Source organism: Mustela nigripes, chromosome 2 (genome assembly GCF_022355385.1).
Source record: "Mustela nigripes isolate SB6536 chromosome 2, MUSNIG.SB6536, whole genome shotgun sequence".
Lineage (NCBI taxonomy): Eukaryota > Metazoa > Chordata > Mammalia > Carnivora > Mustelidae > Mustela > Mustela nigripes.
This window is the reverse complement of record NC_081558.1, coordinates 41,485,879-41,513,402: the sequence shown is the minus strand read 5'-3', so window position 1 is coordinate 41,513,402 and position 27,524 is coordinate 41,485,879. Positions and strand designations below refer to the sequence as shown.

The 27,524-nt window shown below is 38.8% G+C and overlaps 1 protein-coding gene across 1 annotated transcript in view; it reads left to right on the top strand.

Moving 5' to 3' along the window:
* The window catches only part of CNTN3 (contactin 3), a 338,845-nt gene that overhangs the window by 174,472 nt on the left and 136,849 nt on the right, over positions 1-27,524 (top strand). Inside the window, exon 5 of the mRNA XM_059390166.1 lies at positions 9,696-9,791. Coding sequence (XP_059246149.1) covers positions 9,696-9,791 — 96 coding nt within the window. The remainder of the gene's footprint in view (positions 1-9,695; positions 9,792-27,524) is intronic.

The following is a 27,524-nucleotide window of genomic DNA, read 5'->3' as shown; positions in this document are numbered from 1 at the left end:
ATGATTTTTTGCACTTTTTAAAGATTTTATTTATTTGACACAGAGTGCACAAGCAGGGGGAGCAGCAGAGGGAGAGGGAGAAGCAGACTCCCTGGTAAGCAGGGAGCCCAATGCAGGGTTCAATCCTGGGATGATGACCTAAGGGTCATCCATGGGATCATGGGATCGTGGGATCAATCCATGGGATCATGACCTAAGCCAAAGGCAGATGCTTAACCAACTGAGCTACCCACGTGCCCCATTTTTTTCATTTTTCACAGGACTTGCACATGTGTGATGCTAGAAATCCCTTTCTTAAAAAACCCTGTGAACTTCAAAGGGCGGGTGTTGTCCCCAGTTTTCAGGTGGAAAGCTAAGAGACTCAGAGCTATCAAGTGATACTCCTTTAGTCCTGTGGTGTTGATTGTGATAAAGCAAAGGCGAGATTTCTGGTGTTCCTACTCCTCTGTTCTTTTCCTAGGCCACCATGATAGAAAGTTCAGAAATCTGCAACACAGGTACACACAGAGGGTTTGACTGGGTAGGGAGAATCGCCATGGAAATTCCAGAAAATGCCATGATTAAAAGATGGTCTAACTCAGTTTAAACTTCTATCAAGGACCCACACAATGCCATGAAATACGCTATTATCTAGAGGTATTAAAGGTGAAAATGATATTGCTCTAATCTTAGTGCAGCCGCCCAAACAGGAGAACAAAATGAACAAACACAAAAGTATGGGAGCTTCAGGGGTGAAAGGCTGGAGGCAATTTCAGGGGTTTCAAGAAAGGATTATGTGCCTGAAGCTGGTTTTGAAGATGAATAAAAGTATGCTATACCCATGAAGAAACAGGAACACACTTTGCATGTCTACACCAGCATTTTGCACTCAGGGAAATCCAGATAGTCTGTTACTCTTACCGGGTATGTGGCTGACAGTTGGGGGCACCAGAGCGATGCAATGATGGGAGACGGGGGAAGCTGAACTGTGGGATACCTGTGTGGAAGGGTCTTATAGACTATGTTTATGGGCTGGGCAGTCACCCTTTATTCCAGAATTCCCAAATTCTATTAAAAAACAAAGCGCCTGGGTGGCTCAGTGGGTTAAAGCCTCTGCCTTTAGCTCAGATCATGATCCCAGGGTCCTGGGATCCAGCCTCGCATGCGGGTCTCTACTCAGCAGGGAGCCTGCTTCCTCCTCTCTCTCTCTCTCTCTCTCTCTCTGCCTGCCTCTCTGCCTGCTTGTGATTTTTGTCTGTCAAATAATAAATAAATAGAATCTTAAAAAAAACAACAACACGAAGCCTTTCCTGAAGATGTTAAGATCTTATTAGCTGCTTCCCTATATGCTAAGTAGGCTTAGAAAATACTGAATACTTGGGGTGCCTGGGTGACTCAGTGGTTAAACATCTGCCTTGAGCTCAGGTCATGATCCTGGAGTGCCAGATGGAGCCTGGCATTGGGCTCCCTGCTGAGCAGGGAGTCTGATTCTTCCTCTGCCCCTCCCGCTCATGCTCACTCTCTCTCTCAAATAAATAAATAAATCTTAAAAAAAGAAAAAATATGGAATACAGAAGTCTGCTCAGAAACTAAGAGTACACCTGTTTTAAAACCTCTTTAAAGGCCAAGTTTATAATAAGAAATCTATTTGCAGTAGACATTTTGGGGACCCAGTGTGACATCCCCTTTGCCCACCTTAATTTATTTGCAGGAGGGTAGACAGTTTCTTGCAAGTTCACAGTGAAAGGTCTGATGAGTCGGGAGGAATTACTGCCCTCAGCGAAAACCCTCCACTGTTGCAGCTAGAAGCCTGTGTATAAATGCCCCAGACTCCCATCTTGGAAAATGACAGTTCTGCACAGCATTTGTAAGCATGTTGGAAGTTTCTGTACAGTCAAGCCCTCCTGGACTCCAGTAGCAGCTTCTTACTGTCCTCACTCCTTCCCTCCTACCTCCTGAGACCATCTCCCACACACGATCACCTGAGGCTCTAAACAAAACTAAAACACTATTGAACTTTGTTGAACAAGCCATTGTTTTTACATAAGGCAACATTTTTCCCCCCCAAAGACACACCTGTTGCCACGGTAGAATTTTCCCTTAGAGACTTCAGAGTTGATTAAGTGTTTTGAGAACTGGGCTGATATAGTAAATAAGAAAGGGAATAGAATAAGAGGAGACACTGAATTTGGGGGTTGGGATACAGAGCAGAAAATAATGGTCGTGTTTTGGACTTGCTGGTACTGAAGATGAAGGAGAGTCAATTAGTGATGTCTTAATATTCAGATTTGGGAGATCTTCCAGAAGCTTTTTCTGTGCGTGTCAGGAAAACGGAAGAAAACTCATGGTCATCCATGGTAACACAGTTTGTTGGTTTGTTTTCTTTTTATAGTGGTGCATGTTGTAATGAGATTTTTCAGCTAATTGAAGCTCTACCACTTGTAGTAGAAGCTGAATCATTGCGTGGGATTCTTTTATTTATAACACCTGGTACCGTGGAGATGAGGATGAAAACTGTAACGGAACTGCGATCTTGATTTTTATTGCCTTTCTGGATGTGTTCATTGAGTTTTTTCTTTTTCTTTTCTCTTTTTTTTTATATTTTATTTATTTATTTGACAGACAGAGATCACAAGTAGGCAGAGAGGCAGTCAGAGAAAGAGAGGGAAGCTGGCTCCCCGGTGAGCAGAGAGCCCGATGCGGGGCTTGATCCCAGGACTCCGGGATCATGACCTGAGCTGAAGGCAGAGGCTTTAACCCACTGAGCCACCCAGGCACCCCTCATTGAGTTTTTTCTTAGCTTTTGTATAGGAGTGCACAGCTTTCTTTCCCTAAAAGCTATCAAAGACAGTCTTGTCATTTACACTGTTTGGGTGATGATTGAATTTGGTAACCACAAACCACTATGTATTTCAACATTAAACATTAAAGACATTTAAAGCATGACGCATGGAAGACTATCACACTGCTTATATCTGTGTTCCTTTGACAGTTTATTTAACTATCACTACCAGGTAATATTCTGCATTTTAATTGAGAAGGTAACACTTCACCTCATAGCATCATGTAGAATTAATTGTGTTACACAAGTAGTAAAGTTCACATGCAGTTTTCAGCGATAATGATTTTAATAGTTCCTCATGCTCTAATTGCAAATGATAACAAGGAATTTGGAGGCAGAGCTCTAAATTTTTAAGCTTTAGGACCATTCAGTCAGCTGGTCAAAATTTCCAACATATTGCCACTTTTATGTTTAATTTTAATCCTCTTAGGGAAAAAATGGTTTGTTTTATTTTGCAGTCTTTTATTGTCATAATTTTTTGTATTTATGACCTACCCAATTGAACATATGTGTACCTAATTCAACATATGGCCTTTGCCAGCATTTCCCATAAAATATTCTACACAGAATTCTTTGGTCAGATATATTCAGATACTCATAATACCCATCCAAATTATGAGACCTCATCAGTGCCTACTTTATGTTAAGGTCTCTGACTTACCGTGTATAAAGAAAACTCATTTAATTTGGCTTTACACAGTGTCCCAAACTGATATTGGTGGGAAATGATAGCCCTTCTTTGGCTAATTTTAAGTCCTGCAGAGGTAGACTTTTATTCTAGCCCTCAGTTATACTGAGTAACATTTCACATATTCTGCTTGCTAGGTGATTACCTAAATTAATCTACATGGAGAAACCAGCACCAGCAATCAGTAGCTAGTCAAATCAGATTCCAAATTAGGCACACGAGTATCAGGAAACCAGAGTCACCCCAGTCCTTTCTTAGTATCCATCACTAATTTCTTATGGTCTTGGCTACCTCTCCACAGCCTGGGGAGATGAACCTAAAACGAACATCCTTGAGAAGTCCATGGAAATCCTGCTCAATCCAAAAAACCAACAGACAGGCATCAAGGCAGACTATTTTATATGCTAGGGATGATCCATGTGCATTTTCCCAAGGAAAGCAGTCTGAATGAGGAGAGTACTTCTTTCCTGGCTCTACACACTTCCCTTTGATGCCAGCCTTGGAGATACTGGCCCTATGGTGTAGCTTGGAGCTTTGGGATATCATAGTACAGTATTCAAGACTGTGGATGGAATGGAGGAAGAGTACACAAAAGAAAAGGAGATATGGAGATCTGGAGTTTTTCTTTGTTTTTCACTCCATTTCCCCAGTTTTACTTGTACTCGTGTGTGTGCGTGTACGCGTGGGTGTATTCTATAGTTTTATCACATATGTAGTTTGTATATCCACCACTGCCATCAATATCCCCGACAGTGCCCTTTTATAACCACACCCATACCTCTGCTCCCACCTCTCTAAACACTGGCAACGTGTTCTCTATTTTTAATTATTTTTAATTTAAAAAATATTATATAAAGGGAATCATACAGCATGTAACCATTCAGGATTTTTTTTTTCATGCAGTGTAATTCTCTGAAGATCCATCCAAGTTGAGAGGTATATCAGTAGTTCATTGCTTTTTATTGCTGCATAGTAGTCCATAATGCCTACATCCCACTGTCAGCTTAACCGTTGACCTATTATTGCAGGACATCTGGGTTATTTCCATTCCAGGGTTATTGCAAATAAAGCTGTGTGAACTTTCATGTAAAGAATTTTATGTGAAGGTATGTTTTCATTTTTTCTGGGATAAATGGTCGTCACATAACTGTTTTCCAGAGGGCTGTACACTTTGGCATTCCTACCAGCAAAGTAGGAATGATCCAGTTTCCCCACATCCTTGCAAGGTCTAGTGCTGTCACCATCTATTATTTTTAGCCATTCAGATATGCATGCTGTGCTGTCTCATTAGGGATTTACTTTGTATTTCTCTGATGGCTAATGATGCTGAACATTTCACATTGTTATTGCCATCTGTATATCCTCTCCAGGGAAGTGTCTGTTCAGGTTGCTTGCCCATTTTCTTTTTTTTTTTTTTTTTTTTTTTTTTAAAGATTTTATTTATTTATTTGACAGAGAGAGATCACAAGTAGGCAGAGAGGCAGGCAGAGAGAGAGGAGGAAGCAGGCTCCCCGCTGAGCAGAGAGCCCGATGCGGGCCTCGATCCCAGGACCCTGAGATCATGACCTGAGCCGAAGGCAGCGGCTTAACCCACTGAGCCACCCAGGCGCCCGCTTGCCCATTTTCTAACTGAATAGTTTTATTTTTTATTATTGAGTTTTGAGGGGACTCAATGTATTCTAGATACTGTTCATTTACTCAGTAAGTGGTTTGCAAACATTTTTTTTCCCAGTGTGCAGCTGGTCTTTTCATTCTCTTCACATGGGCTTTCATAAGGCAAAAGTTTTTAATTCTGATAAGTCCAGTTTATTAGTCTTCTCTTAATGATTCAGGTACTTGTTGTCAAATCTTTTGTTATCAAAAACTCTTTGCTTCGCCTTAGATCCCAAAGATGCTCTCCTTTTATTTCTCTGAAAGTTCTATAGTTTTCTTTTTTTTTATTTTTTATATATATTTAAGTTTCTGATTCATTTTGAGTTCATGTCTATATATGAGTGAGGTTTAGGTCATTTTCTCTCTTTTCTTTGCTGGAGGGGAGGTCGGGGGCATGGGGTAACTGGGTGATGGGCATTAAGGAGGACACATGATGTGATGAGCTCTGGGTCTTATATGATGAATCACTAAACTCCACCTCTGCAACTAATAATACATTGTATGTTAATTGAATTAAAAAAATTTAATTAAATTTAAAAATTTAAGTTGAGCATATTTACATGAGTCTAATTCTAGGCTATTTTGTTCTGTGAATCTATGTATCTAGCCCTTCACCAATACCACACTGGCTTGATCATTGTATCTATAAAATAAGCTTTAGTATTAGGTAGAGTGATTATTTCCACTTTAGTCTTCTTAGTAAAGATGGTCTTAGCTATTCTAAAGGTCTGTGATTTTACATACAAAAAATAAATGTAGAACAAATTTTTTAAATGTGCTAGAATTTTGGTTAGTAGCTGCATTAAACCTATATATCATTCTGCAGAGAGTTCTTACTATGTTGAGTCTTCCAGTCCACAAACACAGTATGGCTCTCCATTTGCTTACATTTGATTGTTTTCTGTCAGTATCTTGTCACTTTTGGCATATGTTTTATTCTCTGTATACCTAAATATTTCTTTTTTTTTGAATGATTGTAAGCAGTTCTGCATTTCTAATTTGGGTTTCTACATGTTCAGTGTTAGTGTCTAGAAATCGTGTCTTGTATGTTATTTAACTCACTTACTTATACTGAGAAGTTGTGGTTTCATTTTGCTTTGTTTTTGATAGTTTCCTTCTCCTTTTCCATTTAGACATGTCATCTGCAGATAGGGGTAGTTTGTTTCTTCCTCTCCGAACTGTATCCTTTTAATTTCTTGTTCTTTCATTATTGCAGTACATTTTAGTACAATACTAAGACTGTTAGGTAAGAATGGATATCCTTGTCATATTCCTGACATTAGGGAAAAGCCTTCAGTCCTATACCATCAGATATAATGGTAGCTGTACTTCTTTTTTTTTTGTTGTTGTTGTTGTTTTAAGATTTTATTTATTTATTTGACAGACAATGTTCACAAGTAGGCAAAGAGACAGGCAGAGAGAGAGGAGGAAGCAGGCTCCCCCATGAGCACAGAGTCCGATGTGGGGCTCGATCCCAGGACCCTGGGATCATGACCTGAGCCGAAGGTAGAGGCTTAACCCACTGAGCTACCCAGGCACCCCTGTAACTGTACTTCTTTATACATGCTTTTTTATCATGTTGGTTTGCGTTTCAAGTCAAGCTAAGTAGAAGTTCCAGAATAATTTCAGAGTTTGCAAGAATTGAAAAGGAGACAAAAGTAGATTTCTGAGAAGTTTCTATCTAGTAATTCATGGATTTAGTTTTTACTTATTTTGACTCATAAGGAGAGGTTGTTCTACTACAGTTCTTGCCAAGCATGGATTCTACACAGCCTTCACTTGAGTTTGGGTGACACATGTAACCTTCAAGTAGGTCATTCAGTTACCTAAAACTTTTTACACACTTAGGCTACCTTTATCTCCACAGTCTTCAGTTTTCCTCCAAAAGGAAGGAAATCTTGCTATGTTTTGAAGTAGATGTTCTTATGCATCAGTGTTTTTCCTTGGTTGATCCCTGTGTCTAAACAGACCCCCCCCCCCCATCTGACTGGCCAACTGCTGCTCTTTCAACACATCTCGTCCATCTCTAGGTTGAGTGTTTGTTCCTCTGTGTACTTACCTCTGCAAAGTACTGTTGGTATCAAGTCCATTTCTAACCAGACAGGGCTCTCCTTGAAAGGACGCTCCAGTGATTTATATTTCAGAACATGCATGCAGCGGGCTGAAGTCTTCAGTGGATAGTTGTTCAATAAGTGACTGCTTCACTTCTCATCCTTGCTGCTAAATGGATGTTCCAAAGATTCTTTACCTCATGGGCATTTTCATACGTCCCACAATGAAATGTTTTAAGATACTTAATCTGGGTTGAACTTGATATATCTTAGTAGGAAGCCAGAAAGTTCTATTTTATGTGCTTAGACTTTAGCCAGTGAGCTTCTTAAAAATGCAGATCCCATTCTAACTTACTAGTTTTAAGTGATTTACCAAGTATCTGCCTTCATAATAGGAATCTAGGTAATAATGGCACAGTTGGTCCTATACAGTGCTTGGAGTAACATGAACTAAGAATTCAGGGGGTTGGGTATTAAAAAAAAAAAAATTCATTGTAGTCACAGCGATTTGCTAGCAAGAAAGCCCTGGAAAACATGTTGAAGCCAGTACAGGTATTTTGCTTTGCTTTCCCACACGTTTGCTCCACAAACTGGCTACAGGTAACCAAAAAATAAAATTCTTTGCCCATGTATAGCATTAGAGACACTATCAATGCAAGTGTCTAGCTCAATTAGCAGGTCTGTTCTAGGCCCCATGAGGACTTTAAACAAAAGGATTTTTTTTTAACTCTAGGGGAGAAGAGACATTATTAGTTTCCATAGAACTCTTTTATCCTTTTTTTGCATATTTGAGCTAAAATCAGTGATGAATCACTTCCATGGTGTGAATTTATGTAACAGAATAAAACAAGAATTGGGTAAGAAATCAGCAATGATGACTCATACTTGGTTGCCAAAAATTGTCATATCTGATATTATTTTTCCATGTACAGGCTATGTTCTGATATGATGCACTTCCCCATTTAGATATTGGAAAACGTTTGGATGGTCTAGTTTTGCAGTTCCAGCTCAGGCAGGTATCAGGAACCTTAATATTTTCATTATGTTGCATTTTAGTTACACATTTAAGATAATATAATACCGTGTTACCCTATCGTTTTTGTAGGGAAACTTTTTGTTAAATAAGTGCAGAAACATATTTTTTTTCTTCTTTTATGGGCACTTATAGTGAGTTTTGCTGAATAGCTTTATTCCGCGCTTATAACCTAGTAATTTAATGCTGCTTTTCAGTAACATTAAAGTGAAACAAGTAGACCTTCTTATTTCCCTCTGATAGGCTGATTTAAGGTGTTTAGAATATTCATAGCTGTCTACAGTCTGTAGTTTTATCAGTTTGAAGATAATTATTTGGCTTTTTACATTTTCAAGGCAGGGTTGAAATTTTCCTAGTTGTGTTCTGAAGTAGACACGCTGCCTTACCACACAGGCAATTTATATGAACCCTTAAGAGCTATGAAATGAGTGTATTCTTTCATGAATTGACAGTGCAATTGTTCTGATACAGAAAATGACACCACTGAGTATATTAACGGCGAAATTCACAAGTTTGGGGTTCAAAGAAACAGATTTTTTTTCTTCCTCTTTCCCCAAAGGCTTAAGCTTTGTTCAGAATGAACCAATATAATTTTCCCCCTTCTGTAATTTATGCTGGAGAATGAGAATCAGAATTTGTTGTCCTGGACTGTGGCTGGAAGAAATTTAACAATTTGAAAAAATAATCACTGCTGATCAAAATAGCATTTGCTTTGATTGCTTTATTAAAAGCATGGGGGACAAAAGTCTTTGGACATTGTAAAAATGATTTTCATTTTTTCACAGCTATATACGTAAAGGAATAGGAGGATCTAATTTACTGTGATCCTTTGAAGTCTACCGGGGTGGTAATTTTCAGTGCTACACATCCTCTATGGAACCCTTCCAGACATGGGACAAATAAGACTTGTAACCAGAATCTGAATGTTTTCGCTTCTTTTTGTGAATAACAACAATATTTATAGGTATAATAAAATTTATTTAGGCTACTTATGATAAAAAAAAAATGGGGGAGAGAAATTCATGAATGGCTGGCTTTTGTTAAAGGGTATACACATCTCCAAGAGGTGATGAATCACTGTGGCAAATGTGGATATTGGTTTATGTATATTTTTGGTTCAAGATATTTCAAGTCCTTCTTTGAGTCTCACTGTGTGGTTATTTCTTTCCACTATGCTTTATCCTTTGGGATAGCCCAGGCCATTTCTGACACTATTCCAGCACCACAGGATTAATGGGTATATAGTTTTATCATATTGCTGAATTACTAAGAAGCCTTAATAATGAAATCAAAATCCTAATTTTCCTTCTCCAAGCAAATGTTCTCCTCTTGAGATTCCTGAGAAAGGGTTATAAAAATTATCCTGCAAAAGAATGGGTTGTCTTTGTGTGAAGATTTGAATTTGTGTTGTCCTTTCTGAAATTCCATTTTGTTTTGTTTTCAAATCAGATCTTGAAAATTTTAAAACCAAAATGAGGAGTACGGTGTCTGTGCGTGAAGGCCAGGGAGTCGTCCTGCTCTGTGGCCCGCCGCCACACTCCGGAGGTGAGAAGTGGTCTGTTTGTGTTTTTTATACTTATTGAGTAAGTTTCGTTGCAAGACCTACAGCATATGTACTGTTATTGCTCCCTTAAATTACCCTTAGAAAATTGTTAACTCAAGTATTAGATTCTGTCAGCTGAGTTGGAATGTAAGAAACTCTACAAAAGAGTCCATCCAGAGAAGTTTATAAACATAATTTATTACAGCAAGAAGTGTTGTAAAGGCAAGTGAGATCAAGTTTGTTTCAATTACCTAATGGTGCTGAACAGTGCTTCTTATGCCATATCATTTGTTACTTAATTTTAGACCATGACATACATTAGAGTCTTTGTGGAATCTTTGTGGTTTCCTTCTTTCTCTGACTCTCTCCCTTTCCCTCTCTGTATCTCTCATATACACACTTAAACATGATTAATATATGCTGTTTGATCTCTTTTTGTATGATACACATGTGAAAATGATGTGTGCATGTGTATTCACATCATTGTCATCAGGGTGTTGGAATTACAAATTTTATGCTACATTGGTATAAATTGAAATACTGCTTTAAGTTCAGAAGCTTAACAGACTAGCTATCCGAGTGAAAATGAACTTCAGCATGTATGAAAATAATTTAATAAGCACTGCTCCCCAGGAAGAGCCTGGAGTGTGGGTTTGATTTTGCTCTCATGCTTACTCCTGCAAACTTGGTCATTTGCGGGAACAAAGAGGGCATTATTAATATATAAATCACTGTTCTTGGAGAAACAAACTATTCTTTTTTTGAAAGGATGGGAATTACTGAGAGATAAATGTGTTAGAGAGGATTTTTCTGACCAGAGGCAAAACTGAGAAGTCTTCCCATCACAGTGAAGTTTATTCAAATGAAAATATGATGGATTTATTTGTTTTGTGACATACAGGTCCTTTCTCCCCAGTCAGTTTTAATCACAAAACTCTCAGTCCAATAAAACAAACATATCCCATCTTGGCTATCTGGGCACTTGAGGTATATGAGCCAAGAAAATATTGCAAGTGTGGGGCTTGACTAGCAGACTTGATTGCCATGGTATTGGAGGTATAGGTTTATTTCAGGCTCCTCAATCTACTTCAGTAGTGTATATTTTCTGGAATCCTGACTTCCCAAAGAAATTTTAACTTTGAAGGGAAACAGAGTCTCGTGAATGCAGGTTAAATAGCTGAGCTCAAACTGGCTTGAAGAAAATAGGGAGTTTACTGGCCCCACATCACTGGGATGATTAGCTGGCCTCTGGTTGAGCTGTATAGTTGTCAGGGAGATGCACCACCCAGAAAGACTTGTGGCCTCACTGAGGGTACGGGTGAGCCTCCAGGTCTTAGCTCCCTTCCAGTCTAACAACTATAGAAAGTCAGTTGCACATAGTCTCACCCTGTCTGCAGCAGCCCACATCTGGTGACTCATCAGGGTAGGAATAAAAGGTCAGCCCTTTCTGCTCAACACTAGAGAGTTCGGGTGGGCAGTCCTAGAGCTTCCCACCAGAATATCCAGGGCATTGTTGGATCATATCACAGTTGGACTTCTTTTGCTTCCCAGTCCTCCTCCTGCTTCTTTCCTTTTATAAGGTTTGATCATTGATAAAAATACGTGATCCCAAACTCTATCTCATTGTCTTTTCCCTGAGAACCCAGTCTGGCATTCTGCTGGAGCCCCAGGTTCAATTAATTTTATGAACAGTTGTCTTTTCCTTGTATCTTTTGGCTCTAATTCCCTGAGTGTTGATCCCATGTAATGTAGAATCCTTGTGGTGTCAAAGGTGGCCTTCAATAACTCCAAGCTCTTGTAGTCCCTAATGCTAGAGATGCTAATGAACCAGATAACCTGTTGCTTAATGGCTCTTGGTTTTAACTGAATCACCCTCATTTAGGGGATGGTTCCTGCAGTAGGAGGTCGGGGTCAACTGTCTACTGATAAGCACTAAGATGAGAAACATATTTTCTACAAGAAAAGAGGGCAGTGTATCAGAAAGAATCAATGGTTAGAACTACACATAGTAAGGAAGTATAAATATAAATTTATTTTTAAAACAAATGTAAAATAACAGCTGGAACATCTTAGTTTATGATGAGCTTTAGAAATGTTGGCCTGATTTAAGATCCTGACTGGGTGATCTCTAAGTGTTTTTACACTTAGACAGATTTGCTAATAACAAAGGCAGGACCTCTCCATTACCTAAGCTGTTGGATGAAACATGTTTCAAAAGATGAATCTTTTCTAATATCGTGCAACTGGAGAACTGTCGGTGACTTCCTGTATTTCTCTTCTAATTTTTTAGAGCACATTTGTTGGGGCAACTGTGGAAGTCAAGTACGACTGTAGATGAAAACGGAAAGAAACTGCCCCGGATATGACATGTTAGCACTGAAGAAGCCATACCATGCACACGGTTATAAAGAAGTGAACATAAGCATGCCTTCTTCAGTGCTAGATCATGCAGGAAAATGGTCAGGGCTCATGCATCTGATTTAGATGCTGAAAACAGGATTCTCATTGATTCAAGTTTACCTAATGCTAAGATATTCACAATTTACATCCACTGCCCTGACACATTGGCCTGTGAACTCCTTGAAGACAGAGCCCAAGTCACTGTTGGCTCTGCACCCGAGTGCCCAAGGGAAAGTGAATGTCCACACATATGAAAATAAATTAATAAGCATTTAACGAGCAGCACAAGGCTGGTTGGTGTAACACGTAGTCAGTGAATATTAGCTGAATAAATGTACACATTCATGAGATGACTAAAGGAATCCTTTTTCTTAGAGTTGGTCACTTATAAAGGCTTTTTGAGAAATCACTAGACACTTTATTTCTAGAGGTCTAAGCATCTAAAAACCAGTATGCCCTGGGTGCGAACCAGACAGGTGCAGGCACTGACAAATGAGAGTGAACTCCAACCACAGCAGCCGATATCAGCCCTGCTTCCCAGCCCTTACTGACTTAGGGAGTTGTAATTCAATGAACGGTGTGAAGCAGGTCACAAAACAGCTGAAGCTGTGACACGAGGGCTTATCGGTCACATGGTATGTGGTGCCCATGGCCCACCCTGTGACCCTACGAGACATGCACTTGCTTTTCTCTGTCTTCACCATTCTGCATTATCTTCATTCACTTCTTCCCATTTCTTCTTGGTCTCTTCTCAGGGACGGGAAATGTTTAATTATGTTGTTATTTTCTGATTACTGAAGACACCTTCATAGTCTGTTCGTCCACCATATTCCTTATCAGAGCCATACCCTACCAGAGGAGGCACATAATGGCAAACTAATCATAATCATAGTAATAGTAAAAATAATATTCCTAGTTCTGTATTTATGGAGTATTTATGGAGTTCTCCTTAGATGCTAAACAGTGTGATGGCTCTTCTTAGAAATCATCTGCTAGAAGATTCTTTTGGTTAAAAGTATGGAGAGGAACTGGTTGAGTGACAATATAAGGGTCAGGAAGCTTCCATTCTGGAGATGCCAAGGGACTCAGCTCTCACCCAGCCAATACCTGAATACCTTGAGTCCACACTCCTTACTTACAAATGATGGGTGAAGCAGGAAGCTGGAAAAGAATTTCAGCCCTGAGTCACCCAGCTGTTACTCAGCGCTACAGTTTGGGAGTTCACGAAGTGTGGCTTGGAGAGAAAGTAGTCTTCTTAAAATCATAGAACTCTGAAGAAATAGAATTAGATCCTCAACGCCTGAGTCCTGGGCCATGGCTCCTTCTATTATGGTACAGCCTAAACCTGCCCCCAGGTGCCGCTCTCTAAATGGTTGTAGTACAAAGAAACAGAGTCCTTAGTGAAAATGTCACTATCCTAAGCCAAGGGCTTCTGACATTTCAGATCAGATGCAGCAGAGTTAGTGGTTTAGTTTTTTGGGGTCTTTTGTGTGTTTTTTTTTTTTTCTTTGAAGATTTCATTTATTTATTTGACAGAGAAATCACAAGTAAGCAGAGAGGCAGGCAGTGAGAGAGGGGGAAGCAGGCCCCCCAGCTGAGCAGAGAGCCTGATGTGGGGTTCGATCCCAGGACCCCGGGACCATGACCTGAGCCGAAGGCAGAGGCTTAACCCTCTGAGCCACCCAGGTGCCCTGTGGTTTAGTTTTAATATCCAAGGCCATTGTTTATGGAAACACAACAGACAACAGAGCAGCAATGCCTAAAGTCCTTGTGAGCAGAAATTCCCCCAGAGTTCAACCAAATGCCCAAGTCAGGTATGTGCTAGTCCAGGGCTTCTGAGAGTTTGATGGCAAATGAATCAATGGGGACCTGCTAAAATGCAGATTCTGAATCAGTAGGTTTTGGCTGGAACCTGAGATTCTGCATTTTCAATAATCTCTCTCAGGAAGCTGATGCTACTGGCCCATGGACCATATTCTGAATAGCAAAATCCTAGCCTCTCTCTTCCATTATGTGGAGTCCCTAATGATTTCCCTGTTACCTGTTTCTGCCCTCACTCCTCCTTTCTCCCTAGCCAGTTTCTTGTCCTAAACATTAGAATATGTTTTGTAGTTTGAGAACCAAAATATTACGTCTCCACTGAGGACATCACTTTATTTTTCCTCCATTCACGAGTAAAGAGTCTTTCTCAAGATGATCTTCACTCAGATTGATGTCCTTGTTTGGTGGCCTTCCTGGTCTTGAACAGATTTATATATACTTAATGTCTCCTAAAACTTTTATCTTTCCTTTTTTTTCTAAGTCCTGGATGTAAGAAGGTTGCCCTTTCAGTGTTGCCCTTGAAATAAAGGGGCTAGAGTCCCAAGCATAGCAGCAATCATGGTTTTATCTCATGACTTCTAACCTCCCAGGCATGACATGAAAGGCAAATGTAACCTTGAACTTGACATTAGTTTAGATCTAGGAATTCATAAAGAACCTCACCAAAAACAAACTCTTCAGATTTTGAAATTAGATTATATGACATGAATTAGGTGCTGATGGAAACCATTAGTTGCGTAGATTAGTTTCTGCAAAACCCCTTTGAGAACGTCTCAGATTTCTGAGTGAGATGATGCTTTTATCTTTTAAATCACAATAAAAAGAAGATATCAAGGTACAAAGACACAGCAGTTATAGTATGCCATGCATTTTTTTAAACCATCAAGAGATACAGTGTGCCCCCAGTTTTATCTTTCCCACACTGCTTTCTGCCGTCTTCTTGTGGAGTCTTCTAAAGAGTCCTGGGCTAGAAAGACATTCCTCCTTTGGTGATGGGGAGGTCATAGAGTTGGGACTCACACCAAACGTGTTCTGTTTGGCATTGGGTCATGTTTCTTCTGTAGCCAGCAATGTGATCTGTAAGAGCTACTTCACAGCTATTTATTGAAGGTCACAAGTGCTGATTTTACCTTTTTTTTTTTTTTAATTTCAAGGTTGAAAAAATATATTTTTTAAATTTTCTTATTAACATATAATGTATTATTAGCCCTAGGGGTACAGGTCTGTGAATCGCCAGATTTACACACTTCATAGCACTTGCCATAGCACATACCCTCCCCAATGTAAGGCTTTTTTGTGTGTGTGTGTGTGTGACTTTTTAAATTATTGACCCATAGTAAAATTGCATTAAAATCTCTTTTCTTGTAAATAAATTGTTTACTTTCTATTGTTCATTTGGGATAAAAATCAGAAATATTCTCCCAGAATGGACTAGGGAATTCTACATGTTCAAAGCCTAAATGAGGGTACTGAAGTATGGAAACTGCATATATTATTTATACTCCTGTAATTCACTTATGCAGATAATTTATAAGAAAGTGGCAGCAACCTGGGGCTGCTTTGCTTAAGAGCAGTCACCATTTATTTCATGCCAATAAGAAGGAAAAATTGTTTCACGGTAGGTGACAATTAGGAATTTCTCTTAGGAATCCCTACAACTCCTAAGCAACACAGGTCACTGTCATTTGAGAGGGGACTTAACGTCCACGCATTCTGTGACATTTTTCTGCCATTTCCTGTCCGTTGGCTTCTCTACAGAACAACTCAGTATCTCTCTGAGGCAAGAGGAATTAAAATCCTCTTAGAAAGTTGTTGGAAAACTAGGAATTGATGAGTTAGAAATAAGATACTGGACATGGATTATCTGTAGCTTTAATTATTAATCTAGTTACCAACAGTGTGAAAAGCTGGGAATTAGTGTAATTACCATGCAGTTGCTGGTATCACTATAAAATCATTAGAAATTCAAATGCACTGGAGAAATTACCCTATTATAAATAAGGTTAGAAGACTAGTTCATGGATACTTTGTGATAAATATTAATTAGACAGGAATTCATAGGCTGGTCAAGTTTATTACATACACACATGTTAAGGAAGAGTTGATTTGTGTTCAAAGATGGCTGATGATACTAATTTCAAGTAAGGAAGAGGCGGTAGGCTCTCACCATGTTTGGTCTCCGATCCAGCTTCCTGTCTATGCTGTGTGTATCCTCTTCCTGACATGACAGCCCAGGATACTGCCATCCACTCACAACAACATGGCCTTTGGGATGATCAGAGGACCCTGTGAGATGCCAAACAGCAGGTAGTGAAGGCTGAAGTGCCTTTATGCTAAAAATTGCTTTGTAAATCCTGGTGTGACAGAGGTGAGAACCATTAGCAAGATAACCAGATGGCATGGGATTTACACCCGCTGTATCAGCTGTATTAAACATCTTTGGTGGGTTTTTTTTTTTTTTTTTTTTCTCTTTCTTTCCTTCCTCAAGACTGTAAAGGGAAAGTCATCTCTGGTAGCTTAGACAAAACAAGCCTGAGGAAAAGGTGCCAAGTAGGAATTCTCTGGTTGTGTCCAGTTGCTAGACCTGTCATTAACATGACAAGACACCTTGATGGGCTTTTTGATGGACTTTTTGATGGGATTAACTCAGAACTACAACTTCCACAAATAAAATGTGAACTTAACACCATTTTGTCTTAGATGCTCTTTGTTCCTTAAACTCCCCTTCTCTACCATTCATGCTTGTAATCTCATCAAACTTAAAACAATAGTTTCTCTGAAATAAAGACTATGTAGGACGTTCCGGGCTTTTCGGCTTCCATCACATTTGCACCAGTCACCTTGTGAAATGTTTCTCTGAAAAAACATTCAGGAACCCAGTGGTTTCTCCTTCCCTAGAGCTGAAAGAACCGTATCTTAACAGGCATTTATGTCCTCACAAGTTGTGAGATCAAGATAAATCAGATGACTGGTGGATTCCTGAGAAATGAGCATCTGTGCCAGGAGAGCAAATCGCTCTGAATGTATCGCTCCTAACTGGGGAAAGGGGAGTGGACAAGGTCAGGTTAACATGTCATGCCAAATGTTAGAGAAGCCGTCTGTAGACGGAATGAATAGTGTATCGCTACTGTAAAACTATTTTTGAATCCATTTCAATTCTGATGTGACTGTTGACATTTACAGGAGTCCAAAATATTAACAAATTCATAGTAGCATTCAGACAAGTATGTTCTGAGTCAATTGACGCACAAACCTCAGCTGCTATTGTATGGATAAAGCAAAATATTTTGATCTTTAGAGGAAATATCTGTTGTAGTGACTCGTCTTAATTGCTGAACATCCATTTTGTGGTTGGAAGTGGAGATGAGAAATCTGGTTTCTCTGAAGTACTTAAATGTGGAATCCATGAATGAGAAATATTCATGGAGTCTGCCTATTGTCTTTGCTTCTATTCTTTTTTCCTTCTTTCTTTCCTTTTTTTCCATCCGTCCATCCATCCATCCATCCATCCAACCATTTTATTCATTCATTGATTTACTCATGCATCCATCAAACATATGTTGATGTGTAGATGCTTTATGTTTTATAATACTATTTTACTATAATAAATATAACCCTTGACTTAAATCATCTTAGTATTAAGTAGAGAAAAAACATAGATAAATACATAGGAAGGTATTCACCTGAGTATTTGTTGAAGCTCACCCCAAACCTCTCCCCAAGTGAAAAATCCTGAAAGTATGTAAGAAATAGGAAGATAAATAAGAATCCTCTTGTCTTCGAGGGCTTCTGGCCCCACAAGAAGTGAAAAGGCGGATTTGCTAATGACTGGTTAGCCCTGAAATAGCAGTAATAATATCATTATTCAATCAGACACAGGGTTTATTGTTCATAACATCAAGGAAAAGGTGTATTATTCTTATTCTGCATTGACAAGCTAAACCTCAGAGCAGTTAGGTGATTTGTTGAAAGCTGTACAATAGAAGATTTGGGCTTCAAACCTAGATCTGTTGCTTTTTGAAGGAAAATTTTTCTATGCTCACAAAAATTACAGGCTTCAGTTTTTTGATTTACATATTATCTGCCTACTAGTGTGGTGTTTTACCGAACCTTTTGATACATGCAAATACATAATTAAAATGTTTATAAGCACCTCTACCCTGTCCTACTCTCTCTGTCTCTCTCTCCCTAGCTCTCTCTTTCCCAGACATACTTACGAGGCATAGTGGGTGCAAGCCAGGTTTCTAAGAGTTAGCTTGCTTGAGTTCCAGTTCTAACTCTGACATTACTACAAACTTTGGACAAATTGCTTAATCTCTGAATCTGTTTCATATCTGTAAACAGGGAATAATCATAGAACTTATCCTTACAGAATGGTTGTGAGGGTTTACAAAGGTAATACATGTGATTTGTTTGACATGTCTGATTTATTTATTAGACAAAAAATATGCTACAGTCCTAGTATTTTTACTATATGGAAAAATATCCAAATGGGGCACCTGGGTGGCTCAGTCAGTTGAACGTCTGCCTTCAGCTCAGGTCATGATCCCAGGGTCCTGGGATTAAGCCCTGCAGTGAGCTACCTTTTCAGGGGAGAGATGCTTCTCCCTCTCCCTCTGCTGCTCCTCCTACTTGCTCACATTCTCTCTCAGATAAATAAATAAAATCTTTAAAAATAAAATATTTAAATAATTATTTATTTAATATATATATATTTATGTATGTTTAATTTTTATATTTAATTTATATTTATATATATTTAATAAATATAATATATTTATTAAAAACAAATATATATTTATATATAAATATTTTAAAAATATATTGTATTTTTTTCTTTTACTCCAGAGGATTTATTTGCCTGAAATATTTGTGCCCCACTTTGGAAAACATGGTTCTAGAAAATATTGGGATTTCCTCCTTCCTTATTGGTTAATCTGTGGTTGGGGAGGGAAGACTTGATTTTTTTGTTTAAGAACACAGTGACACTTAGAAATAGGGGAATGGGGATGCCTTTGAGATGTTTATCCTGTACAAGAATCAGTGACTGCCTCTCTCCAGGGACGTCCCAGCCCAGAGGTTGTCCCTTCTGTGGAGTAGTTCCAGCTGGCCTTGGCTGATTGGCCCAGAGAAGGACACCTGAAACAGGCTAGGCCAATCAGATGCTTTCTTCTGGAAATTTGGTATTTGACCCGAATTCTGAATTTTGGAGTTTGAGGCAAACTTATTTCTATTATGTAGACTAGACAGCTAAGAAAGCTGATGCACCTGGAGCAGAGATGGAGCCCTGCCAGGGATTAAGAAAGCCCAAGTGGAATTGGGGGGTATGGCGTCTGGATGGCCCAGTTGGTTAAATGTCTGCCTTTAGCTCAAGTCATGATCTCAGGGTCTTGGAATAGAGCCCTGCATGAGGATCTCTGCTCAGCTGGGAGTCTGCTTCTCACTATCATTCTCCCTCTGTGCTCTCTTTCTTTCACTCGATCTCTCTTAAATAAATAAAAACCTTAATAAAGGAGAAAAAAAAAAAAGAGAGAGAGAGAGAAACCAGGGACAGAGAGTAAAGACTAAGGATGGCTTAGCATGAGTGTGGTCAAGTTGGGCAAGGGGCAGAGAGAGAAGGAGAGAGACTCTGAAGCAGACTCCCCAGTGAGCACGGAGTCGCATGAGGCTCGCAATCCCAGGACACTGAGGTCATGACCTGAGCTGAAATCAAGAGCCAGACGCTCAACCAACTGAGTCACCCAGGTGGCCCATCCCATCTATACCCAGCATCAGGCTTCCTGCCTTCCCCTTCTACTTCATTCTCAAATTCCCTAAGTGGCCTTCCGTAGTACAATGAGAAAATCATTTTCTCCCACTCTAACGACTGCAGAGTTTTCCTCGCTCTGATTCTATCCACCCACAGACAAAAGTCAGAAGGAGACTTAAGCCCATCAAGAAAATTACATGGGTAAGCTGGAAATTTAAATCCACTGTTACAGTGATAAGTGCTTCAACAAGAACTTATTTAAAAATTGCAGAGCTCTGAGGGATGGTTTCTGCTTTAAGTAAAAATAAGGTTGTTAATTTAGTGCAAATCACGGCTGGTAAAGGCTTTGTTTCCTAACATTCTAAGCAGAAACTGAGAATGATCATTAGTCGGTGCTTTTTGTCATTAAAAACAAACAAAACAATACAAACATTGCAGTAGTCCTAAGAAGGAATCTGTGCACTGGTAAGAGCGAGGGCCACACATTGGATGCTTTGCCATGAAAATGTACTTATATGGACCTCGTGTTTTAAATAAGATTATCAGAGCTGCGGTAACAAACTTGAAAATAGATTAGCTCAAACCCAGCTGTGTTTCTTGTTCAGTTAAGGTCCAAGTCAAGCTCTCTGGCTCCAACCATTTATGCCCCTTCATTGCATCTAAAATCCATGGTCATTGCCTCTGTCTCCCTCAAGCTGGCAGAAAGAAAAGGGTGAAAGAAGCCACATGGGCGGTTTTTATGAAATAGGTGTAGATGTCATACGTTACCTATGTGCCCATTCTTTTTTGTTTGCTTAAGATTTTATTTATTTATATATTTAGTTATTTAGAGAGTGCTCATGGGGGGAAAGGCAGAGGGAGAAGGAGAGAGAAATTGGAAACAGACTCTACGCTAAGCACAGAGGGAGCATGACGTGGGGCTCAATCCCACGACCCAAGATCATGACCTGAGCCAAAATTAAGAGTTGGATGCTTAACTGACTGAGCCACCCAGACACCCCACCTATGTGCACTTTCTGTTGACTGGTCTCCAATCACATGGTCCCACTGAGAGCAAAGAAGGTAGGAATATGTGGTCCAGTCTATGCCAAGGGAGAAGTGAGAACAGGTTGGAAGTATGGCTAGCCTGTCTCTGCCTTGCTTCATTAGATCTGTGCCTTTAAAAATGAGCACAGGAGGACCTGAGACATGAGATACAGTCACGTGTCTTAAGGGCTTATTCGTGAACTCTAGTAGCTATGTGAGAAGTTTTATTTGGAGAACTTGTTTAAAATGTCCACTCCATGATCTCTCTTTGAGATTTTGACTCAATACTGTGGGGTCTTTCTTGGGAATCTGCACTCTTGATAAATGACTCAGGGGGATTTTTGATTTAGATGGTCTTTGAGTAACACTTTAAGGAACGCTATCATCAAGTCATAAAAATTTAAATGTTGTAAAGAAATATTTCAAGGAATGGAAGAATGCCATTTATGATGAAGAAAGTGTAAGCCTTGACTATTTCAGTGGTTGATTTTATTAATAAGGACAATTTAGACTCTGAAAGGGAAATGGAATTCTTGGCTTATATAAAACATTGATGTTCATTTATTTATAAGCTAGGCAGTAACTATCTCAGCTGAGTGTTTTCTTCATAATGTTAGCTGCCTTAGAGAGTATGGTTGTTGGTATGCCATGTGTAACTGAATATTCTCTGGCTTTCACCCACCTTCCCAAGTGTGGAGCTATTGGGAGGCACCTGCAGTCACCTGTGCTTCTTGATCACATGAGCTAAGCACCACTACTGGTAGTGGTAAAGATTACTTAGCCTTCGGTCCTCATAGGCACTGCTTGGCATCTCACCACTGAGTAGTTTGAATCAGTTCATTGTGTGTGTCTGTCTGTGTGTGTGTTTCATCTCAAGGGGGTATATCTGTCTAGTGTAAAACCCAGATTGATTTTGTAGGGAGGGAATTTTTAAATTGATCACTTTCTCTTTTTGGCCTCACTCTCACTTAGAAATTATTTTTCCCTATTAAATATAGTATGTTGAACTTTAAAATGATACCAGAATTTAACTCTAAGAAATTGTGAAATGAGCCATGTGCAAAATTTTCAGTAAGATGACAAGAATCAGCTCTTAGATTCACAGAAATGCCACAGTACTCACCTTTCCAAATTCTGCAGGGACTGGCCATGTGATGCAAGTGAATATGCATGGACAAATTTTGAGGCTTGGATAATTTTTTTCCACTTACAAGTTAAATCTTTTAACAACATTTATTTTATTTGCATTTTTTAACTAGAAAATATGGAGGGTTTTTTGTTTTTCTTTTCTTTTTTTTTTAGTTCATTTAGTTTTGGTCACACGTATTTTCCATTTGCTGATTATAGTTGTCACTATGGTGTTTTTTCTTATGTCTTCTTAAATTCTTTAGACTCAGGCACATTTTGCTTATGAAACACATAGAGAGCATTTTCACTATTTATGTACAAAATTTGCTTTGTATTGGTCAGCTTTTATTATGTTTTGTTGCAGTAACAAATGACTCCAGGGTCATTTGTTTGACTTTGGAGTCATTAGGTTTACAGTAATGAAGGTTCATTTGCTATTTCATAGGCTTTTACAGGTGGGTTGGCTGCAGCTATGTTGAATGTCACTTTTTTACTTTAAGAAAAAGGAGTCCCTATCTGGGATAAGCCATTTTCATGATGGGAAGAAAAGAAAATTATCAGAACCATTCAGTCTGTCTATAAGTTCAATCATTTCCACACTCTCTTTTGCAAATCAAGTATTATGACCAGTGCTGATCAAATGGGCTGGAAGATCCTATTACAGAGATAAGTACAAATAATTTTAATAAAAACGTAATCAATCATATGTACTCTTATTTATTTATATTTTTAGCTATTTGGCTTTTGGAGTTGTCCTTTCAATTTCCCTACATTTTATTGGATAGGGATATAATATTGATGTTATCCTAACTGTACCAATAAGAAAACATGAGAATAATATATCTTGATGAAAAATGGGACCCAAAAGGTTCAGACCACCCAAAGGTTTCAGATGCTACTCAACTCCAGCTGGTTATTGCCATGGAGAATGTACCTCTTTGCATTTTTCACATAAAGCTAGAAACTATATGTTGGCAAAATTTCCCAAAAATGTTTTAATAGTGTGGGTTAAATAATACATGGTTCAAGGCTGCTTTCATCCTTTAGACCACAGATGAAAGTCTCTTCCTCAGGGACATAGAATTAATGCTAATTAAAAAGAAATAGACCTCATTGACTCAACAAACTGAGAGAATATGAGTCTGAGAGACAGTTAAAGTTATGGCATATAGCCTTTAAAAATTCACTTTTATGGGATTCAGGAGTACATAAAATAGTTCCAAACAAGGCTAATTAAAACAGCTAATTATGGGTTCCTGGAGACCTGTGGTGTTTAGAAGTCACATCTCACTCCTTCTGGAAATAGCTTTCCAAATTATGTTTACATACTTCTACTGAAGTAGTTAAGTGTTCTCCCCTTCTATTTTACATCATTACTTTACTTAGCAAATGTTTTATGCTCCCAAAGTGGGGCTAACCCAGTCAGTGAAACACAATAGACTGCTAGGGATCTAATATGTGATGTTCAGGTACTTATTATTATAAGTATAAACTCTGTAATTCTTGAGTCTGAAACTGATTTTATCTGGAAAAAGGTGGTTTTGGAAGATCAGTGATAGATGTCAGCAAAGACAAGTTCCCATGAAGAAGCATCATGTTCCCAAGAATAAATACACTCAGCAAAAACATCATTACTTCTTCCATTGTAGCTACAAGTAAATTGTTTGTTGTTCCTAATGTAAATTTTTACATAAATCTAGAAACTTAAAATTTTTCCAGTTTTTTTTCTAACACGTTGTCTGTAATATTATTATATTTGGAAGTACTATGCATTTTACAGCTCACTCCTGTTACTTCTTTTAATTTCCCATTTGATTTTTTAAAGATTTTATTTATTTATTTGACAGAGAGAGAGAGAGAGATCACAAGTAGGTAGAGAGAGAGAGAGGGAAGCATGTTCCCTGCTGAGCAGAGAGTCCGATTCGGGGCTTGATCCCAGGACCCCGAGGTCATGACCCGAGCTGAAGGCAGAGGCTTTAACTCTCTGAGCCACCCAGGCGACCCTCCCATTTGATTTTTATACAGCATGTCATATATTACCTGTATTGCCTTGTAATGATCACCTTCCACAGATAAGAAACTTGATTTTTCACTGCCTCTCTGACATGACCATCTGATTAATGGGTTGATACATTAAATCAATTAAATAACCGTAAATTCTGTGTTCTCACAAGAGGCTTCTTGTGAGAAGTCTTGTGACTTCTTGTTTTTTTTTTTTTTTTTTTAAAGATTTTATTTATTTATTTGACAGAGAGAGAGACATCAAGAGAGGGAACACAAACAGGGGAAGTGGAAGAGGGAGAAGCATACTTCTGTGGAGTAGGGAGCCCGATGTGGGGGTCGATCCCAGGCCACCGGGATCATGACCTGAGCCAAAGGCAGGTGCTTCACTGATTGAGCCACCCAGGTGCCCCTTCTCTAGTGGTTTTATATTTTATCAGCGTATGTTATACTCAAAGACCATTTATCTGACATTGAGCAGCATTTTTTACACTCTGTTCTTGTGGAACAGTAATACGTACCATGTACAAATGTAAGGCAGTTTTTAAAAAAGCAGTTTTTCAAAAGTACTGGGAAAAGCAAAAGAAAACATCATTCTTTTCTTTCTCAGGGCTTTTATGAGTACAGTATTGAGTTTACATATCCAAGAGGAAGACTCTCACATGTAGGCTTTCCCAAATTTACCTGACAGGAGAGCCCTGCGTAATTTTCAAAATGTCCTCTGCTGAGCCTCTGAGGGTCTGTGAAAGTCCTTAAGGGGACGGCTTAGTGTACATACCCCTCATGTCCTCTTCATATAGAGCATTTCTGTTTTTACTTATTTTAAATTTGTAGTTCCATATGAATATTCTTCAAAGGCAGGATTCTGAATCGACAAATTATAAAGAAAAGGAAGGAAAAGAGCAAGAGAGTAAGGCTGGGGAGGAGATAACAGGGAGGGAGAGAGGGATAGAGAGAGATTATATCTTTCATCAGTGAACGAGTAGAGCCGGTCGCCTGAATTTACTCATTTTTATTTTGGCTGTAGAATTCTTGACATGTTAGGGGGTGGTTTGTTCATTATATCATTATGAAAATTGGGGGAGAAAATTAAGGGAAGCTTTGAGTAGTTAACGTACTTCCGGTGTTCTGTAAATTCAGTTAATTATGTGTGGATCACATTACATCTGTTACAGTAATAACAACAGGCCCGTGTTTTCTGGTGGAGAAACTAGTCCATCAATCATCCATAATCATTGATCTTCAGATAAGGGGACCCATTCTGACTGGCGTACAGTAACCAAAGTGTGTTTTCAACGGTACTGCCGAAACCTACTGTATTCCACAAATCTCTTAAGAAGGCCTATTCTGTCTCCACTTGAGATATAAAATGACATCTGAAGTGGTGATATACGTGGGCTTAAAGCAATCTTTTTCAATCATTATAACCTTTAAGCACCACTAGCATCCCTCAGGATTCTTTGACCTTTTCTCTCTGTGTTATGCTTTTTGACAGCTCCGAGAGACAAGCAGTATACCTCACATCTGGAATAAGCATGAAATGTTAATTCTTGACACATACTTAATATTGACAACCACTTACAGACACTCATATGATGGATTTTGTTTTTCCCATGGCTATAACATAAGCTATGGAAAGCTTATTTAAAACACAAGAAATCTCTATGAGTTTTCTTAATACAGTGGTAGAAAGCAGTAGAAGTTATTTATATTCTAGTTTTCCATAGCTGTGGTTCTATCTTGAATTCATCACCGTTGGTTAGGCAGAAGTTAAAGATTCAGCAGTCCTTGGCCCTACAATGACAGGATTTTGTTCTCTACAGTAAAGAAAAAGGGGAGTTAAAGAGTGTTAGAGCAAAACCCAGACATATTACCACAATTGCAACCCCCAAAGGGTGTTATTATTAATATTTCTATTAATGAACTAGACCCAAGGCAAAATTCCCTATCTCTTATAAGCAGTGGGGGTATTACAGCATGTACAACTTCTTTGTGATTCTTAGTAAAGTATATCACAGGTATCTATTCCAAGCTACAAGGCTTCGATAAGAATCTTCAATTGAATTGGAAGAAATGCTGGTTTGCTAAAACCAAGTCATTATGGTCAAAACATCATAATGCAGTGAAGGAATTCATCAGAAAGCAAAAGGATTTAGATGAAATCCGGAACTCAGTGGATCTCCAGGTTTATCTCCAAGTTGGAAGAACTTTAAAACAAGCCAATAATTTACTTCCTAGTCAAAGGAAGCATGCATTAAACAGATAGCCTGGAATTTCAGTTAGAAAGCATTATGTAGAGAAAATTTAGAACCAAAATGTAGAAATGTTCTCCCCCCAGAAGAGTACCTATGTATATTTTATGAACTCCAGTGTCTTAGGTACATGATTAGGGATAGATGCTTTGAGTCAATTTTAATAGGAATTGTCATAACTAGCAGTTAGGTTATTAGTATTGTGATAAGACATCCTGGTAGGGGACATAACGTAACACCCTCATCTATTGCAAAGTTCTTGAGCAATTTGTGACATGGAGAACTGCTTCTTATTTACTATTTACTAGTACAATCCTAGTAAAACTTACAGAAACAACCTTCAAATGGTCTCTGTGTAACAAGGAGGGGGCTTTACCAAATGACAAAAGGAGAGCTGAATTATATGAAAATTGTTGGAATCAGGATACAGGAGCCCCCATTGTAGGGTAAGTGCACTGAAGAAAGGAAACGAACCATTTAGCAAAGCTGTATACAAGTTTCCACATGGAAAAATGAAGGACAGGGCATCTGGGTGGCTCAGTTGGTCAATCGTCTGACTTTTGATTTTGAATCAGATTATGATCTCAAGGTCATGAGATAGAGCCCCACTTTGGGCTCCGAGTCTGCTTTGAGATTCTCTCTTTCCCTCTCCCTCTTCTACTCCTGCTTGGTCTCTCTCTCTCTCTCTCCTCTCTCTCTCTTTCTCAAAATAAATAAATAAATCTTTTTTTTTTTTTTAATAGCAGATATTTTTCAAACAATTCCAAGTAGATTTATAAAGGTTCAGCATGCTGTCTACCAGGAAATGCAGGATGGGTATGTATATTTAAGAATGCTCCAGCAATCTGGCACAGTTTGGAAATGCATTGAGAGAGATTTAAATGGCAAGCTGGTTTCATGCCTCAGTCATGTCCCTTCAAAGGACAGGAACAACTTCCAAATCCAAGTGCAGCTAAAGTATTAAAACATGCACTGCCTCCTGAGCATACCCTTTTTTTTTGTCTTTCTTATTTTTGTGATACCTTTTAAAAACCAACCACGGTGACTATACTAGGGAGATAATCCAGGGATAAGATTTGCTGAGTGCAAACCTTTTATTAAAGGCCGACAACATTATGTTCTGGAGCATTTTGTTTTCCTTTTCTTTAACACTAGTTAGATCAGATTTTCAAAAGCACATCAGAAATATTCCTAGTCTTAAATCCAGGGATTTATAGAACACAGAGTTGCAAGACCAGTGGGAAATTAATTTCCTTTGAAGCACATTAGCCTGAAGTTTCCTGCCTCCCACAGTGGAGCAGAAATTGTTCAAACATCATTGTTGTTCCTCCTCCAAGTTATAAGCCAACTGCAGGAAG